This window comes from Chaetodon trifascialis, chromosome 8, assembly GCF_039877785.1.
Source record: "Chaetodon trifascialis isolate fChaTrf1 chromosome 8, fChaTrf1.hap1, whole genome shotgun sequence".
NCBI classification, from domain to species: domain Eukaryota; kingdom Metazoa; phylum Chordata; class Actinopteri; order Chaetodontiformes; family Chaetodontidae; genus Chaetodon; species Chaetodon trifascialis.
The window spans coordinates 25,657,126-25,677,103 of NC_092063.1; the positions used below are offsets into that span (position 1 = coordinate 25,657,126).

Sequence of the window (19,978 nt, forward strand, 5' to 3'; positions counted from 1 at the left end):
TCATGAATTGCAATCTGTGGGAAAACGAAAAGAAGAAGAAGTCCACCCCTCCCCCCCCCCCCCCCCCCCCCCCCCCCAAACTCAGGTTTCACTTTTGCAGTCATGCTAGAGTGGTCTGTGTCAGCGAAACGACATGCAAACGGAACACACCGCCTGAATTTAACCATTTGGCAATTCAGCCACTGCACCGCTGAGTGCCGAGGTCAGCTGCTTTACACGGAAAATGTGCGTTTACATGTTAGCGCAGCTAGCAACGAGCTAACGTTAGCAAACACGAAGCTAGCCAGTGGTCGCGCAGTAAGGTTAGTAATCCTGCTGCTATGCCATTGACTTCACATTAAATGGACATTTTCTTCCCCTGTTATTATTTAGCAGGGTGTCTGTGTGGCTGTAAAGTTAAACCTACCACTTATCGATAACGTCAGCAAAATAGAGGAAGAAGTTGTGAAGAAGGCACGCTTCCCCTTTCCCTGTCAAAACTTGACGAGCTTTGACTCATTCAGCCTCAGTACCTCTTAACCAAACACTGCTGAATGTTGGAGCTGTTTATTTTTATTCTTACATTTGTGAGATTTCCACGTGAATGACTCAAACCTCTACTGTCTGCACTAATACAGGAGAAGCTTGGTGAAAGAAGATGGATGGAGTCAGCTGGAGCACTACAAGGGCCCAGGAGTCGTTCAGCCGCTCCAGGACAGCAGCAGACACTCTGTCGAAGCTCGCCAGCTTCATTGCACGGGCTGAGACCAAACAACACACACGCAGCGAGAGGCGCCAACCATCCCACCTGTCCGCATATATTTGTCCAGAGTGTGGGAAGGGCTTCCCTTATACGACAGATCTGCTGCACCACCAAGAACTGAAACACACGTTACCCAAGCCTCACCGGTGTCCCTCTTGTGGGCAGGAGTTCTCCCTGAGGTCGTCCTTACTGCTACATAAGTGTGATCATGATTTCTCCCCGTGTGAGCTTTGTCATGGAGAATCACCGCTCAGTTCTCCATGTCCTGCATGTATGACTCACACCACAGATCCTGGCAGGCCGCAGAGCAAGTCCCCTCACTGCCAGCCTCACCTCCTGGACACTAGCCCTTATGCATGTGCCCCATGCGGGAGAGGTTTCAGCCAGAAGCAGGCTCTGCTGCACCATCAGCAGGCTGGTTGTAGTGAACCACGATCCCCATCAGATATAGTTGATGCCAGTAGCCTTCCAGATGATTCTCCACCAGTTTCTGAGGGAGACTCAACCCGCTCTGATTCTTCAGCTGCTCCAGGTTCCAGCAGCAGAGCTGTCAATCGGTGCCAATTTTGCATGAGAGCCTTCCGCACAGAGGCTGGACTGACACGCCATGAGCAGACCAACCATTCAGAGGAGCGACTGATGGCTCCACAGGGGCAGAAGACCAAAGGGGAAGCTACTGGTGAAGAAGCAAGAAAAGGAGGGAATGTCAAAGTGAATGTGGATCCAGTTAAAAGGCCCAAATCCCAAAAGAAGTGCATGAACTGTCGCTCTTGTGACATGGTTTTCAGAACCACCTCTAAGCTGTACCTGCACAGAAAAGAGAAGCACAGCAGAGAGAAAAGCATGAGGAGAGAGCCGAGGCCAGTCATGAGCAAGTGCAGGAAAGCAGACGCGTATCCGTGTGAGGTCTGTGGAAAAGTCTTCTTCCATCATTTGTCACTTAGGGCTCATTACAGACAGCACACAGCCTCAAGCCTGTCACTAGGATGTACCACCAAAGACCCAAATTTTTCAGAAAATACACCAAATAAAGTCAAAACCAGCCTCGCAGATAACAAGACAGTTAGGGCGGGTCCAGGGAAGCCCAGGAAGGTGGCCAGATTAGAGAACAAGGTTACCGATCCAGAGAGATGCAGAGAAGTGCCTGAAGTGGAGGAGGTGCTGGAGGAGGAGGAGGTTGAGAGAGAGTTCCCATGCCCCTCCTGTGCAGAGGTTTTCTTCCTGCAGTCGCAGCTAAGGGAGCACGTGGAGCTCCATCAGTCGTCCGTGAGGAGGAGACAGTGCAGTGTGTGCACAAACGAGATGGACACCTGTAAATGGCTGGGCTCAAAGAGACAGAGACAGAGGCTGTACCACTGTGTGCCCTGCCAGCAGGGTTTCTCAACACTGGACTGTTTCCTAGAGCACTGTCAGGAACACCTGCGAGTCAGGGTGGAGGAGGACAGCATCACAGAGGGCTACACACATCAGGCCAGCAAAGCCTGAGATTCACTCTGAATGTCATCAGCAAATGCCTTTTTGCCATGAAGGATTAGATAGTAATGAAATCTTTATGGAGTTCTTGCTGATTAACCAGTTCATTGATAGAGCATTTACAACATTTTTTACATCTAATGCTGTTGGTTAAATGTTGTCCATACCAACATATTGAAGCTTAAAGAGAATGGATTGTCAGAGGACCATACTGAGATTTTTGCATGTTTTATTTGGCCCTTTACTGTAAATCAGACTTACTGCGTTTTCTTTTCTTCTTCAGATTTTCAGATGTTTTCTACATTCATGGCAGCCACGTATTTCTTCCTCAGTGCGGTATGTAAATCAGTATGTGTGAGATCATTACAGCAGCCATTTAATTCACTTTTAAGCACTGCATATTAATACATTTGAAAAGTGAACATTTTAGTGTGTTCACTTGATATTAAGTTGGGGTATCCCGCAAGCACTTGTACGGCCCATTAATGAGCTCAGTTAATAAATTCAGCTGTATTACAATGTAAAGATGACATAACTTCGACTCAACGTAAGTCTGCAAGTCGATTTCATACTTTAATGAAATACACTGAATCTTGTGGCCGCCTGAAAAGTTGGGGGAAAACATGCAAAAACAGCAGTATGCTCTTCTGTTAGATTTTGGCATCACTGACACACCACTGTTTCATACAGAAGACTTTGTTCCCCAAAAGCATCTTAAAGTAAAGAGGGACTTGGCCCCATACATCTACAATGGGACTAAGATCATCTTCATAAGGTGCTTTTTGGGAAATGAGTCCCTCTGCACAACCATCATATGTTTTAGCCAAAGCACTGCCAGAGATATCACGTTTGCTAGAGACTATTTTTGCACCAGACACCTGGAGTGCTTTATCTAATTGAGGTCAGATTTGTCTTCTGTGTATTGTAGTTATTTTTTTTATTTTTTATTTTTTTGACAGTTTTGGCAATAATTAGTCATGGATTGGTGGGAACTTTGGTGTGTCACTGTCTGGATTGTCACTGCCGTGTGTTGGACCTGAGTATTTCTATTGAATTTGTAGCTCTGCTCACAGCACCTGGATTGAAATTTAGTGCTTTGATCAAGCTTACAGAGTATTTCAAGTGCTGCCCCCGAGTATGAAGAAATCACTTAGTGTGAAATGTTAACGTTTGTGCATCATGCTCCATCAAGGTTCCAACATGTGGTACTTGTTTTTGCCATAAATGAACAAACTTTCAATGGCTGTAATAGATAGTTACACCTAATACAATGCCTTTCATTAAGACCTGTCTTCTTAGCTGATCAGAATGCCATGGCCATGCACCTGATGTGTGTTTAAGATTTGGGGCTGTAGGCACGGCTACTTTTCACTGTCTGTTTAGCTGGCATGCTGTCGGGTATTGTTACCTAGCTATGCAAACAGATAGTCTGATGGCAGCCCTTCAGTATGTCTGTGATGCTTGAGTGCGCTTTGGTTAATGAACGAGGATCAAACAAGTTCTTTTTTTCTAAATGATTTTCAGCTACTGTGAAAATGTGGAAAGTTATTTGATATGTTTTTATTCCTCCACTTTTTCAAGGTGTTTTGTAAATTAGTTTATGGCTCTTTATAGATAACATAATTAAAACTTAACAATTCCCATGAGATGTTTGTTTTCTTTTTAGTGATCTTGTGAGTACATTCATGACCATCACACTGGTTTGCTGGGTAGTCAATATGTTCCTGCAAGGTGTGTGTGTGTGTGTGTGTGTGTGTGTGTGTGTGTGTGTGTGTGTGTGTGTGTGTGTGTGTGTGTGTGTGTGTGTGTGTGTGTGTGTGTGTGTAAAATGAAACTAATTGTTATCAGAATCCATGTTGCAGCATGTTTTTCTACTGTAAGTACTGTAAATACTTGAGACATGTCATCTGAAAATTACATTTTTGTACAAAACACGAAAACAAACCTGGCCGACTGTGCCTCCTCCTGGCCTCATGGCGGCGCCGTGTACACAGCAATAGGTCGTTACGGAAGTTCGCTGGTCAACTTCCGGTCTCTTGGCGCACGTTTTCCTTCCGCGGTTTTGTGAAACGAAAATTGAACGAACAACTTTGTTAGCGTTTAGACGATAATTTAAAATGAGTAAAGCACACCCACCCGAGTTGAAGAAGTAAGTTGTCGATCGTGTTTAAACACACGTGTCAGTACTCTGTTTTCTAAATGATTGAAGTCGTATCCGTTTAGCAACAGAGCTACATTGTTTGCAGTGGAAACAGGCTAACATTAGCTAGCCATTCCTTCAGTCATACAGGGGTACATATCTGCAAGCTAATGTTATTTTTTTCTTTTTTTGTTTAGGTTCATGGACAAGAAGCTTTCGTGTGAGTATGGCTAAAAGTACATATTCAAAGCCACTCGTACTGAAATTGATCGTCACATTACTGTGTTGTTGGTTATCTGGCTGCATCTCATTTGAATGTTCACTTGTATCGGTTCAGCATTTAAAGTAGCGCATGTAAGATCTTTAAAGCCCTCTGAAATGTACAGACAGTGCTCACGTTTACTAAAAGCACAAAGGCCAACAACGAAGAACGCATCAAAGATGTAGTGTAAATTGAAGTGGGCATATTTCATGTAGAAACCTCTGTGTAAAATTTGTATACAAGGCGCTGCAAAGATGGAAAATCAGAAATAAAGTATTCGTTCTGTGCTATCTGTGGGGTATAGTGTTAAGCTTCTGTACTCCAAACCACTGCCACAGCCTGGCTAAAACACATTAGGATTTTACTTCCTGGTTGTGTGGAAGGTGGGATTATGGTAGAACCCAGACAATAATTTTCTGGTTGTCTCCAATCTTAGATATCCTACCCCTGTTCATGATTTCAAGCACACTATCAAGTGCTCTATTTCTATGTACACCCAAGATACCAAAGTGTTGACTGTGCTTGAATTCACTGGTTTAAGTGCTACTTGCTGTGTATTATACACTTGTTTCTATTTTGGAGAATTAAATCTATCAAAAGAAATCAAATTGAATGTACACTAGTCAGTAACACACCGTACTGTATCTTACTGTACATGTATGGTGGCACTCAATGAAGGAAACCTGAAACTGCCAAATGTGGCCTTACAGTGCAGTGTGATGCTCTTTCCAACATCAAGATTGAAGCAGCTGTTTACTGTAACCTGCAAACCCAGTCTGATCAAGACAGGAAACAATAACTGATACTGCTTGGCTGGTCGGCAATCACAGTGACCTCATACTAACAGCACACACAAAACAACACAAGCAAATCATTTGAAGGCAGGGTGGACTTTGAACTGAAAGAGCAGTGAATAAACATGCAGCATGCATCAAGGATTTCTTTTGTCCATTAGTGAAGCTGAATGGAGGCAGACATGTGCAGGGCATCCTGCGGGGGTTTGACCCCTTTATGAACCTAGTGGTGGATGACTCTCTGGAGATTGGCCCTGGAGGACAGCAGAACAGCATCGGCATGGTGGTCAGTATTCTGTATTTTTCTTATTGTCTGAAAATCCCAGGACAAGAACAGGACTGTTTGAAATCACTCCCTATTTGCCATATGGTGCATTATATTTACCCTCCACCATTTTATTTAATGGTCCAAATTCTGTGTTTGAAAACAATTTGGTAAATCTTGCCAAAGCTGTTTAGCCAGAGTCAGCTCTCAGCAGAGATGAAGTTTATAGTTTTTCACAAATGTTACTCAGACAGGAAGAAGTAGTGCGTTTGTCGAGGACTATTTTCAGCTGCAGATGAACCCACATTCGGTGTTCTGCTGAGTGCTGCTGCAAGCACAACAGTGTATGCAGGATTTAGTTAACATTTGTATTGGCAACAGGAAACATTTGATATCTTCAGACTCATTGTTCAGTCACAGCTTTCATTGTTTAATATCTGGGAATGAGTCTGTCAGATGCCCTTTGTCACAGCAGTTTGACTTGTCAGCAGGAAGCCTCCAGAGCAGCATCACCCTAATGAGTGTGGGTCACCGGTGTTTTGGCAGCACTCAGCACAGTCACAGCAGTTATGCAGGTTGCATTTCTGCATGTATCATGAGTGAAATGTAAGCCTTTCTGTGTCCTGTGCGTGAGATAGAGGACTAAAAAACATTGCTGAAACACCCTGTTCAAACACTGACGACATTGCTGTGTTTCATTCATTCCCCGTCAGCAAATGCAAAGCATCAGGGCCCTGCTGCTTTCACGTCTAAATGGAATGCAGATACTCTTCATCCACCTGTGACAAGTCAAAGTATTTGCTGTGAAAAAGGCATCTGTTTCTGTTGTGCCAGTGTTTCTAGTGCTTGCAGAGTCCAGCTTAAACTTCAGTCTCATACTGAAACCTTTTACGAAGTGTTTTTTAAATGCAGTGTGTGTTAACTCATTTCTCATAGGTCATTAGAGGAAACAGCATCATCATGTTGGAGGCCTTGGAGAGAGTATGAGCGAGGAGAAGGTGGCTGCACGTGGAGAAGAGAATGATCCACACCTTTTTACATTCTGTCATCCTTTTTAGTTTGTTTGAAAGCAGCAAATCAGTTGTGTCTTTGAATTGTAACAGGTCTTCATTTGATCTCCTTTGACAGGGATGTTTGTTTTGATGTGTTTTGAATTGCGTGATCTTGTGAATAAACGAGTTTCTCTTTGTATTTTGTGCTTGTGCTTTCAGTTTATGATGTACAGTGTGTGTCCACCCTCCCACACGTTATTCCCTGAAGTTACCGTTAATGTTTTGTTAAACGTGACACTGTAGCCCCTGGATTTCTTTCTAACAGGCAGATCAATGACAGTATGAACCATGCACTCAATTTGAGAATTTGGTCAAATGTTTGATTGGTTGTCGTATGTATAATGTATCATGATCACTTAATAATTCCACAGAACCCCTTGCACTGAAGTTTCTACTTTAAAGGTGACTGAAGGTCAGCTCCAGAACAGCAGCCCTGCAGCTGCTTCTCTCTGTAGTAGAAGTGCATAACCTGAAGTTCTCGCTTAGGCATTCGTGTGTGAACTGATATCATATACATATATATTTTGTTTGAGTGTTCATGGATGATTTGAGTGCATTAAAAAGAGCTAAGACTCAACCTGAAAACAGGGGCTGTTTTGCAGCTTGAATCTTTTGCCCTTACAGTTTCTTTGTCCTGCAATTTTAGGCAAAACATTGAGTGCATAAAATCATGTGACTAGAACCAGCCTGAATACTTTGGCCTGAAGCATGGGGCTGAGGGATGTACTGTCATTAATGGGAAGAGCAGCACACGGGCGGAGAGGACGTCCTCGCTTTGTGAGACCGGAACAGCAGGGGGCGCTATCTGAGAGACGCACTTCCTTTGTAGGCGGACATTTATTTTGAAAGTCCATTGTCGTCATCGTGGAGACGTTTCTTTACGTAGCCGTTTGACGGTATGTGGAAAGTAGCAATGTCGGAGGAGGTTGGGAAGGCGCTGCAGTCGGTGGTGGAGCGGGTGAACCAGGCGGCAGCACGTCGGCCCAAGGTAACCGCAGCCCGAGAGGCTCCTGTGCGGGAGCCCCGCAGCCGTTGCTTCACTATCGGGCTCCGAATATGTCGTGTACCGCAGCACGACTCGTTATATAAGGGTGCCAAACACCTCAACCTTTGGATGGGAGACAGTCGGGCTCGTGGCAGCACTTTCATAACACCATGGTCCGTTAGTGGCAGCATGATGTGCGTGCGAACAGCACGAGCATGCTTACACAGTGTATGTGCATGCACGTCGCTGCGTAGACACACTGCCTGCTATCAGGTTTGCATGAGTGGCATTTGGCATGTTTGTAGACTGTTCATTTACACGACCACGCGTTTCACCAGCCTCTCCTCACAGCGCAGCTCTGTGACAGATGTCATTTTCATGATGTCGCCCATTAGGTCATCTAGGTCAGAGCATGCAGGAATATACAGCATCTGTCCAATGTCGTGCAGGTGTCTTTCAGCTTAAAACCAAAATCACGAGGAGAGCTGAGTGCATGGTGTGTAGCAGCAGGCAGAAACAGTCAGCCTCATCACTGCCTTGCAGGATCGTGACAGGGCTGAGTCACTGTTCCACTAGAACCTAAAGACCTTGCAGCATCACTCACTGAGCTCATCTGATGCTGCAGTCACTGATACAGATGAAACGTGTGCCTCGTCTGTCCTTCCTCAGGCACTACCAGCTGTGTCGCCTCGCCTCGTAGCTGTCAGCAAGACAAAACCCCCAGACATGGTTGTGGAGGCCTACCGACAAGGGCAGCGTAACTTTGGAGAAAATTATGTGAGTAGAGAACGCTGCTGCTGTGCATCACTCCAAACTTTTCACTGTATAAACATCAAACTCTGAGAGGAGTAGAGGTGGGAAATAATGCGCCTTTGTCTCCACGCCAGGTTAATGAACTTGTAGACAAGGCCTCAGATCCTCTGGTAGGTTTACATATTCTATAAGGCAGACTTGATTTTATTTCACACCCCGTTCTGTGACACTTTTACACTCTTTCTTTCCCCCGTCATTTCAGATTTTAGACTCCTGTCCAGAAATCAAGTGGCACTTTATCGGCCATCTACAGAAGAATAATGTCAACAAGCTTTTGGGTGAGCGATTGTCAACCTCAGAATGTTCGAGCTGCCTATAAAATGAAACTGTCTTGCACTGAGTCTCGTCTTTGTGTGCGCAGGCGTGCCAAACCTGTTCCTTGTGGAGACCATTGACTCAATGAAACTGGCTGACAAGGTCAACAGCTCATGGCAGCGAGTCAGAGGAGCCAGCACGCAGAGGTTAAAGGTCATGTTGCAGATCAACACCAGTGGAGAGCAGAGTTAGTGTTGATTTCATCTGCTTTCTCGTTTGGTGAGCTCATATCAAACATGTTGTTTGAACAAAGTCAGTTGTTGAGGATGTAAATGTTTGTTGCAGGTAAACACGGCCTGCCACCAGAGGAGACGGTGAGCACAGTGAGACACATTGTGTCCCAGTGCTCTGCCCTGCACTTCTCCGGACTCATGACCATCGGGCGCTATGGCTACGACCTCACCCTGGGCCCCAACCCAGACTTTCAGGTATAAAATACTCTTATGAAAACAGTGTGTTGTGGCCTGCATTGCTTTATCCTGTGAGGTTTTTTAGGGTGGCTGTAGCTCCTGATGGGCAGGCCAGTGAGATGAGAGGCAAAATCCTGAAGCACTTAGTAAAGGCAGGCCATTTACCACTTTTCTGTGAGTACCGATAATTATGTGGTAACCTATAAATTAGATCAACATCATAGAAGAAGAAGAAGAAGAAGAAGAAGAAGAAGATTCCTTTATTGTCACATACAGCCTTGCTTACACAATGTAGTGAAGTCTGTTCTCTGCATGTTTATGATCCCTGAGGCGCAGTGGGCAGCCACTGTGTGCTGCCTGAGGACCAGCTCCAGCTCTAAGCCAGGAGACCTGACCTCCGATGCATGTTGTGGTGGTGGGGGAAAGTGATCGAAAACAATGATTCAAACAGTATGTTTCAAAAACAGAAACTAAATACAGTCTGAATGCATCCAATTCAAACCTCTCAAACTAAGGCTGGTGTAAAGAAGATGTCTGCTGTATTTCTGTATTTATGACTTCAGTCTTTATTTAACCAGGTAAGTCCCGCTGAGATCACACAATCTCATTTTCAAGAGAGCAGCATTACAGTGTTTCGAGCAGCATACATGCCAACTGTATATCTACAGTTAACTGTCACCCACATGTACTAACCCCACACTAACACAAATATGTGTTCTTTCAGACCTGAGTGTCACCCCAGCACAGATTGTTGTAATGCATGACAGTAAAAAACTAAATTAGACTATTAATGTACGTTGCTAAATCAGGCTAATCCAAAAACCCAAACCCATAAATCCAATTTGAAAACAGAAACTAAACACCCTCTTATCTCAGCTAGAGGTAGACTGACAAATCAGCCAGGCTGATGTTAGCTTATTGCGGTACAGAAATGCTGAACTAGGTTTGAGGTCATTTAGAAACAGTGTCTCCAGCTCTGACATGTTGATTCTTGCACAGCAGAAGTTCCCACTTCAGATATCTCCTGTTCACAACTGTGCAAAAAAAATAAATCTGAGCGTTTCATTTGTTTAGCTTGTTTATGTTATATGTTTGGGGAAAAAACTGGCTGTATATTGTTATCAGATTTTTAAAAGTCCCAGATATTGATGTCACATTGGGCTGGAAACTATGAGTCGGGCTGTAATCTCAACACTGTGTCCATGGTGTAGATGCTGCTGAGCCGCAGACAGGAGCTGTGTGACAATCTGAAGATACCTCTGGAGGAGGTGGAGCTCAGCATGGGTATGTCCACAGATTTTGAACATGCGGTGAGTATTATTCCTTATCAGCATTTCTAAATTCCTTTTAAGCACACATGGAAGCAAGTGTAGCTGGATATGAATTGATTTTTATTTTTTTTCTTTGTTTTGAGGGTTCACAAATTCAGATAAGCTGTTTGGGTGTCCAGTATGGAAACCTATATTCAGATCGTCTCCTTTCAGTTTAATTCATTGTTCATGAGTTGAATGGATTCATGAATTTGAGTCATTTCTTTGTAGTGTATTGATTTTTGACATCTATTTTCTTGTTTTGTCTGAAATAATTGTCATTGATGGGGATGATAAAATATTTCAATGCTATAAATTCAGTGTTAAGTCAACAAAGTCTTCAGTAGTGTTTATGTTTCACATAGGTCTTCCGTTACCTCTTGGATGCTCTTTATTCTGGCTCCTATTTGATTCCATAACCATGTCATTAAAGCATGGAAGTCAGCACATTATACTCATGAAGACTCTTGCTGTCTAATGTGTTCATGAGGGTGTTTTCCATTCTTACATGTGTACTCCCATGTGTTGAAGATCGAGGTGGGTGCCACCAACGTGCGAGTGGGTAGCATCATATTCGGCAACAGGGAGTATCCCAACAGTGCAGCGAATACTCCGAATCCCAGCCCCGTTCCCAGCCCGGAGAAGTCATCCAAGATGGTGTCAGAAGAGGCCGCCAAGAAGATGCAGCACCTCACCGTGTCTGAACACTAAGAAGAGCTTCTCCTCCTCTGAAATACCTTTAAGAAAAAAAGAAAAACACTCTTCACATGCAAACTGACCAGAGTGAGACAGATCATTTCCACAGAGGCATGTGGAGCAAGGATCGCAAAATTCTTGCATAATTTTAAAGTGTTTTTGCTTAATCCTCTTCACATTTTTTGTGCCCTTCTTGCTCTTTTAAGCATTAAAAAGTGGCATTCGGTACAGAACTAGTTCTACCTTTTTTAAAACTAGTGTGTTACTAACCTGTAGTGCTCTGACTTCCTTCTCATGGAAATCCTCCTAAACGATTACTGGATACAAGACAAACGTACAACTACTGAAAACATGGTGGCATATGGAAAATGAGTTCACATGAATTATGAAATAGTGAAGATTTGTTAGAATTTGTTGTGCTGATGTGATATTTTCTACCTTTCCAACCCAACGTGTGACAGTGCTGAAATGTGCGTGGCTGTGTACAGTGTCCCACAGATTGGAAGTCCACACAGTACGATGTACCGTTGTTGTTGTACAGAAGAAAAAGACCTGATTTAATAAATCATTTATCCCTTTTTAATGACACATAGTATTGTGTTTGATATTGTTTCGTATGGTGTGTCAAATCTCTATTCTTGATATGAACAAATCCAAGAGGAAACCTGAAGGAAGGGTTCTGTTTCTGTCAGTCTCGTGTCAATGCTCTGGCGTGGTGCACTGTTGGAGATAAAGGGAGTGAATCTATGCAAAGTGTTGGAGTAGATTTTTACACTGCAGCTCTATCATGGTGTAGCAGTGGTTTCTTCAAGATGTCACAAGGTTAGTGTGTTTTCCTGTCTCCATTAAAAGTGCTGTTATTGTCAGTGATTAAAAAAAAAAAAAAGAAAGAAGATTGATCTACTTCTGATTGGACGGGGCGTTTAGCATTGTTTGCTTTGGAATGTGGCTCTGAGGAAAGCCGAAGCCAAGCAATAAATCTACTTGTTGAAAATATCTGCCATTTGCTGTGTATTTCTTCAAGTCAGGTCAAAGTGGCACACACACAACAGCAGAGACAGACAGCCGTCTGGCCAAAATTTCTTTATCAAGCACATGGAGGAGACATCTGGACCACAGTAAAAATGTGAATATTTAGCAACTTCAAAAAGAATTAAACACCAAATATATTGCATCTCAAGAATTGTACAACTCCAAACTTTGCAAGAAAAAATGAAAACCCACTGACTCACTATAAGTTCGTCACTATGAATCTGAATGAACAGAATCTGTAACGGTATCAAACTTCTGTTCCACTGATGAATGAAACCAAAAACATGACAGTACATTAGAATAAATTTGTCTGAAGCTTAGCCATAAAACAAGCCACAACTGCTCAATAAATACATTCTATGACAGCGATGAAACAAAAACACTGGGTGGAAAGCTTCAAGACCTGTGTATCATTCAGTGTGTAAAAGGCATTAGAAAAAGAACAGGGCAGTCTATCAGATACACCTGTTATTTGCAACATACAGCAGAGTCCTGTTGCTAATAGATGAGTATCACAAACTGTATCTACAGACCGAGCTGCGGTAAAACTCACAGGAAACTCTTCTCGAGCTAGAAACTATATACAGTCAGTGGAGGGATTGTAACACTTGACCTCAATTTCACCTTTATGAGCAATATATAAACACTGAAACTGTGGTAGTCAGAGGACTCAATGCCATTTGAGGAAAACTAGTAAGTGCACCTTAAGCTGAGAGTTGAGAACTACTATCTCTGAAATCACAAATGAATTTTGTAGTTAAACATGTCTTCGTGAGATCTGAACACATTTATCTGCTGTTTTAAACCTGCCTGTGAATGAATGATAAGTTTGTTCATGCGTGTATTCATGTATCATTACAGCGTTGGTACATTGTGTTATTATTGATGAACTGTTTATTACAATGCTTCATGGGACGTTAGAATTGCTCACAAAGACATCAATGAGCACTTCAGACGTGTCCTCAGTGGTGCTGGTACTTAATATTATACATTAATATATTTATTAAGGTCTTATATACTGCTCATAAATGCTGTTTCAGGGTTACAGTAAAGCGTTATCAAATGGACATGTAAGGAATCAGTATAATATTTGCATGAGAGTGACCAAGGGATGAACACAGCTGAAAGCATATTGTTAGAAGTTCTAAAAGCTGGAAATAAAAACTGTGCAACACTAACAATGACAAAAAATGGCTGACATAAAATCAGGTATCAGTAAACTACTTATTACTTGGAACAGCTTGACATTCTCATTCTTCCTTATCTATTGCAGTGGTCATTCACTCCTGCATGACCACAAAAAGCCAATCTCAGTTCACTAATGTGTCTGTTTGTTCTCACACAGGAAGATCAAAAAAATCACTTGTCCAGTGTTGTCAAGAAACACGACAAGAAAGGCCGTTGGAATGTTGTGCTACTGTCTTGGTGCCAACGGAAACATAACAATAGCCTAAAACATTTACAAGGAAAACACGTTGCCCAGGATTGAAAACGGCCTGTGGGAATTGACTCGTACCATTTCTGGCTAATATTAAGACCACATGTCCTGCTGGGTGTTCCTGCGCTGAGGGTGGCCGTCTCTCCGGTCCGGTCAGTAAAGTCTGTCTGCTCCTGCTGATGTTGCTTCCTAAACGTGATGTTGTTCACAAAGACATTACACCAGTTTCTTGGCTTCAAAGAAGCTTTTGAGGTGCTTCATCTGCCAAATGCCAGTGACGATGAGGATGAGTGTCTGAGCGATGGACCACCAGAGGACACGCTGGTTGGTGCTCTCACTCGTCATGCGGAACCGCTCCTCCCGATACTGTAGAGGACATGATGCACAATGAAATCAAAGCGGTGTCACGGCATAAACAGCAGCTGTCACCTCACACTTGACTTGGTGCTCTTGTATTTTTTACTGACCCTCTGGTAGTTTTGCTCCTTCTGGATCTGCTCGACTTGGTCCAGTAGCTGACGGACTCGCAGCTGCAGCTCAGTCAGTTTGTCCTTAGCTGCAATTTCAGGATAGTTGTTGGTATGTTCTCCGACCTGAATATCCAGATGGACTCTCTGCAAAATTGGGAAAACAGTTTGAAATCTGAGTGCTTGTATTCTTTGGGCAGTAAAAAACGTTGATAGTCTGACAAGGCTGCTTCATAAAAAGGCTTAGAAAGCAGGGCTTATCATGAAATTAGCCTAAAAAACAGAACCATGATTCAGCAGTTTCAGAAATGCAACTTCATTCTTGCTGGAGAGAGAGGACCTGCACTGGTGGATCACGCTCACAAATGTGGCTATTGTTGAAGTATTTGGCCTTTTCTGAAGAAAGTAGGACTTAATGTCAAGGAAACTGGGTTTTAGTATTGATGTTTCACTTCACTTTCTGTATTTTGGAGATATGCCTACAGGTAAAAAAAAACTGTTACCCAAAGCTGCCTTCAGAATCTCTATCAATTGATGACCTCATTCTAGTCCTCATGGTTTTGAGTTTCTCTTCAATTTAAAATGTCATTTAAAAAGTGCTGAAACTTAATATTCAATGAATACAAGATGCAACACTACGATAAACTTTTAAATAACTTTTAAAGTATCAAGACCCAAGCAAGGTGAATATATTTTGTATCAAGAAAATCAGATAATTAGTAGTTTCGAGAACCTAAGCTTCTCTATCAGGTGACTTAAGCTTGGTTTGTAGAAGTGACACTCCATATATAACAGGCATGAAGTAGGCAGGCACGAACTGTTACTGTGAATAGTCAAGTGAGTAGAAGATGGACTGATGTCTGAAAGCCTAAAGTTAAAGATGAAACATTCTCTTCAACATCTTAAGCAAGATTAAAGGAATATTTTTGTTTTGTACAATTTTAGAGGGAAAACGAGGAAAAGAATATCAGATCACCGTTTCCTCAGGTTATAATGGAATTTACAAATATCCGTTAACAGAACAGTGGAGGTGAAGCTGAGGTCTGAGAGTGAGAGCTGCTTTTAGGATTGTTAGAGAGGCAAATCAACTTGACTGCAGAAAATCTTCATTAAGAGTTAGCTGACTGAAAAGTCAAAAGGGATTTGAAAACAGTTTATTAATATTGTTTATTAGTGCTTATAGGACAGATTCCATGCTAAGGGTCATCTCTAGACTCTGTAGAGGCCTTCAGGAAATAAAAAAAATCAATACAACATATATAAAACAAAAATGGGACAGGGAATCCAACAGCTGCCTTCCAGAAGATACCTGGTTAAAATACTGTGAATTTCAGTGGAGAATATCAAGTTCAAACTCATGGAGATCTTTCGGCTGGAAGTGTCTCATTAGGTATTTCATTACACCTGCTCAGCAGAGCTACCACACAGGATCTTCTAGCTGTTGGAGGTTGTGTCGCTCTCAGGAAGCCAATCACTATCATTTGTTCTGGACCTGTCCAAAATAAATATTTCTGGCGCAAGGTTTATTCAGAACTAGTAACTATATTTGGAACCGACACTACATTTAAATGGGACGAACTTCTTTTTGGGCTTGTACACTCAGCTAATGTAAGTGTGGAAAATAAATATTTGTTTGGAATACTGAGTCTAGCTGCTAGAAAAGCAATTACAAAGAAATGGCTCAAGCCAGACATCCCATCTATAGATGAATGGTATGATATTATTTACGATGTGTACATAATGGAAAGAATCACTTTCTCAATGAGGCTCCAGCAATTTAAATTCAATGACATATGGAAGCAATGGAAAATGTACATTTCCCTGAAACGCCCTTCTTTTAAGTTTCTTTTCTATATCAAAATGCACTTGATTGGTAATTAATTTGCTGTAACATTGTGTCAGAAAACACCCCATGTTTATGTTACTTTATAAAATGTTTTGTAAAAGGAAAAACAATAAATAAAAAAATAAAATAAAATAAAATAAGAGTTAGCTGACTGCAGTGGTGTTGCACTGTTCTGCAGCAGACAACTTCTGCTGCATCCTCACCAAAAAATTCAGCATCAGAAGCAATGAGCAAAGGTATGTTGGAGAAGAAAGGGTGCAGGATTTTATAAAGACCAGCTCTCCAACTGTCAAGTACAGGGGTGGTTCCATCATGCTTTGAGCTTGTGTTGCAGCTGGTGGCACGGGGAACATTTCACTGATAGAGAGGAATGGATTCAGTTAAATACCAGCAAATTCTGTTAGCAAACATCACACTGCACGAAAAGCTGAAGATGAAAATGGCTTCTCGAAAGGAGAATGACCCTAAACACACCTCAAAATCCACAATGGACTACCTCAAGAGGACCATGGTGAAGGCTTTGCCATGGCCTTCACAGTCCCTGACCTAAACATCATCAAAAATCTCTGGAAAGACCTCAAAAGAGCACTGCATGCAAGACAGCCCAAGAAAGTCACAGAACTAGAGGCGTTTGGCAGAAAGGACAGAACCAGATCCCCCAAAGAAGACCCGAAAGACTCTTTGCTGGCTACAAAAAGCCTTTACATGCTGTGGCACTTTATAAAGGCAGTGCTACTAAATACTGAACATGCAGGGGGCCCAAACTTTTGCTTCAGGCCCCTTTCTATTTCTATTAGTTTAAAAACTGTATAAGATAGAAATAATGTGCAGGACCATTAATGAGAGAACAATTTGTAAAAATGCTTAAATATTTACTATGAGGCTACAGCTCTGGGTTTAAAGCATTTATCAGCTTTGTTTATTGGTTTATTGATGTGCATGAAAGCACCACCTACTACCCTATTAATTTTTTGGGAAAATGGCATCACCAATCATAAAGTCCTTGAATTGGGACGGAACAGGAGTATGTCTGTGGCAGTGGGATGGGACTGGAGGGAAAATCCTCTCTTGTGTCACCCTCTATCGCAAACACCACCTCTTTAATGTGAACACGCTCATGGCTTGACTGGGAAAACCTGTGCTGACTTACGGAGCTGATAACCACCGTCATGTGACCACTTAGTGTGAATGTAGTTGTTAGGCAGGATGACGAAAAGACATCCCGGGCATGTTGAACTTTCTTCGTGGTACAGATTAGTCTGGAGGGTTATGTTTCCATGTTAATTTCATAGATCAGACTTCTCTAAACCTCCTTTATGAAACACACTTTCCTGACAATAAGCCTTGATTTACTGAAGTAAGCCTGCTTTGAGCTAATAAACATGGAGGACATGTTTGTCAAGGTCCCAATGTGAATACTGTACATTGCACATGAAAGTAATGTCATGAATACATACTGTAACATTTATGTGAAACCTTATGAAGGACAATAACTGTCCAGTTGGCTAAAAATCAAAGCAGACTATGTTCATACCAGTTTCCCTCCTGCAAAGAGAGCCATCTTGGTGGAGTTGGAGTGCAAACAAATCTGATGTTCTCCAGGAGTGTGGGAGGTGAAGGTGAACCGTCCGTCGGACCCATATTGACGAGAAAGGATAATCTGGGAGAGTTGGGAGGGAAAATTTTTAGATTCTATTCATATGTATGTGGGTGTGTTTTAGAGCACCGTCTTGTCTGTCCTCACCTTTGTATCTGGATCCTTGATCTCAACATGCATCCCGAGGCCGGGGGTGGATGGGAGGAAGGAACTGGTCTGCTTGTCCCACAGCTGGGTCCTGTACTTTCCTGTCAGACAGGCAAAGCAACATAGACACATGCCATCAGGTTGATCAAAGAAGAATAACTTTGCAAGATTGCTACACCAGCAACAAAGCAATAGAGATAAGATTATAATGAGAATTGAATTAGTAGAAGCATTAATATAGCAAGTGGGCGTATTCAACATGATACAGTGGCGGGAATATAAAAACACATACAACAGGAGAAAGAGAAAAAGAACAATGGCTGAAAAATATACAATGTAAGAATATTAAATCCAGTTTAAGTTATAAAAATATCTATATTCTTATCTCATTTTCATGCAAGGTTTACATAAACACAGATTTCACTTTTAGTAATGCAGAAGCCAACTCCTCTGACATTCTACCAAGTGTATATGAGTGGAGAACTTCTTATCAAACAGTTGATTATCTACACATCCATCAGTCTCAGAATGAGAGTAGCATTCATTTGGAGTCTTGTTTCTGGTCACCTGATGAATAGAAGTGTGATATTCAGTCTGCCATCACCTCTGTTTCTGTTTCTATCAACTCCTGAGAAAAATGTCTGACCCTAAATACTGCAGCATGTTCCCCAGCTAGTCGCTCACTTTGTCTGTCACATGTAACTTTGGGTTTATCAGAACTGCTGCAGTCAATAAGAGCAGTGAGCATGAACCAAAAGCTGAGGGATGTAAAACCAAAATAAAGAGCTGAAAGACACTAAACTTTCACATTAGACATCATTATTTCATAACATGTTAATATATTGATATCAAAATATATGACCCCCCCCCCTTTTTTTTAATTGTAACTATTTAAGCATTTTTATTATTTGTTCTCTCGTTTATGGTCCTGCACATTATTCTGGCTGATTAAATCCCTGCTCAGGATGAAGGTACGCTGAGCTACATAAAGTCATCAGACTTGATGTGTTAATTTTTCCCATGAACCATTAAATATTAATATCAGTATCAGTGTCAGCCTCAGTAGACGGATGGGCTGTGTGTAAAATTTGTGATCAGCAGCATAACATTGTGGGGTAAGATAAACCTTTTTTCACTGGGAACAAGGAAACAAGGACATCCTTGAACAGTTTGTGATACACCACCATTCCACTGAGATGTCCAATTCCATTCAACATACAACAACTTATGAAAATGGTAACACCATCACACCATCAGCTATTTAAGTCTGGTGTGTATTCATATGCATACCATAGCAGTAAAAATATAGAAATACAATAGATGCCACTTTCGGCGGCACAGAGATTCATAGGAGTGATGGTAATTGTAAGCTTTGTGTTAGAAATGTTACTCTTAAACATACGATGACATATGTCAACAACCTACAGTTTAGTACCTTGTGCCATACAATACAGCCATCATTCTGAATGTACTGTAAAGCATAAACTCAGGTGTTTAGGTTAAAGCTATCGCTTAGTCAGAGAATCTTAGAAATGTAAGGACGCTACAAAAGCCCTCAGAAAACTCCAGTGTTTGAGATTTTAAGGCTTGTAATCAGTCTAAATACTAGGAAGCTAGACGTTTCTTCATAACTGCAGAGTCTTTTTGTCGTTTCTACTGTCATGTCCAATGCAGCATCTTTGCTGAATGCAGCACCTTGGCTCGAGCCAGCTGTTAGCGTGCATTGCTAATGCCTAGTAGCTAATGTTCCGTCAAGCTAACGACCCCACAGCATCTTAGCTTACCGATAACCATGGTCTCGTCTGGGATTTCTTCAATGAAGCATTTCTTCTCCGTCTCTCCTATGTGGAAATATAGTGCGTAACTTGGATAAATCCAAGCTAATATTAAAACAAGTCCAGCAGCAGGGATAGAGAGCATCATGGAGCCTCTTGCAGATAGCGCACATCAGCAAAAGAAACTCTGATGCTGCAGCCAGGTGACGTCATCTCCCACTGCGGAAGAAGGAAGGGGATTTCCTGAAAAAGGGAGAAATATGCCCTGAGTTCAGCCTGTCAGGCCACTGAGTGCCATACACCCACCTGAGAGACAAGCAAATGTCTTTTTTCTGCATAGTAACATTCTTAGCTTTAAAACACAATTTAAGGTTACCTTTAAAAAAAATTGTGTGACCGTGTAAAGAAATGATAGATGC

The 19,978-nt window shown here is 42.1% G+C and overlaps 4 protein-coding genes across 4 annotated transcripts; 3 read left to right on the forward strand and 1 right to left on the reverse strand.

Moving 5' to 3' along the window:
- The first annotated feature begins 72 nt into the window (after positions 1-72).
- Positions 73-2,569, forward strand: LOC139335245 (zinc finger protein 235). Its single transcript, XM_070968757.1, has 3 exons — positions 73-202; positions 618-2,280; positions 2,499-2,569. The coding sequence occupies exon 2, from the start codon at positions 638-640 to the stop codon at positions 2,225-2,227; it is 1,590 nt and encodes a 529-aa protein (XP_070824858.1). The 5' UTR covers positions 73-202; positions 618-637; the 3' UTR covers positions 2,228-2,280; positions 2,499-2,569.
- A 1,649-nt stretch (positions 2,570-4,218) lies between these two features.
- On the forward strand, positions 4,219-7,318 carry snrpg (small nuclear ribonucleoprotein polypeptide G). Its single transcript, XM_070968762.1, has 4 exons — positions 4,219-4,364; positions 4,553-4,575; positions 5,573-5,697; positions 6,613-7,318. The coding sequence occupies exons 1-4, from the start codon at positions 4,333-4,335 to the stop codon at positions 6,661-6,663; spliced, it is 231 nt and encodes a 76-aa protein (XP_070824863.1). The 5' UTR covers positions 4,219-4,332; the 3' UTR covers positions 6,664-7,318.
- Positions 7,319-7,547: 229 nt separating this feature from the next.
- On the forward strand, positions 7,548-12,169 carry plpbp (pyridoxal phosphate binding protein). Its single transcript, XM_070968214.1, has 8 exons — positions 7,548-7,716; positions 8,383-8,490; positions 8,601-8,636; positions 8,729-8,804; positions 8,888-9,028; positions 9,127-9,269; positions 10,463-10,561; positions 11,093-12,169. The coding sequence occupies exons 1-8, from the start codon at positions 7,627-7,629 to the stop codon at positions 11,270-11,272; spliced, it is 873 nt and encodes a 290-aa protein (XP_070824315.1). The 5' UTR covers positions 7,548-7,626; the 3' UTR covers positions 11,273-12,169.
- Positions 12,170-12,325: 156 nt separating this feature from the next.
- tmed4 (transmembrane p24 trafficking protein 4) lies at positions 12,326-19,763 on the reverse strand. Its single transcript, XM_070968215.1, has 5 exons — positions 19,569-19,763; positions 17,785-17,885; positions 17,575-17,700; positions 14,195-14,341; positions 12,326-14,093 (listed from the first exon to the last, which is right to left on the reverse strand). Exons 1-5 carry the CDS (start codon positions 19,705-19,707, stop codon positions 13,944-13,946), a joined length of 663 nt encoding a protein of 220 aa, XP_070824316.1. The 5' UTR covers positions 19,708-19,763; the 3' UTR covers positions 12,326-13,943.
- Between the last annotated feature and the right edge of the window lie 215 nt (positions 19,764-19,978).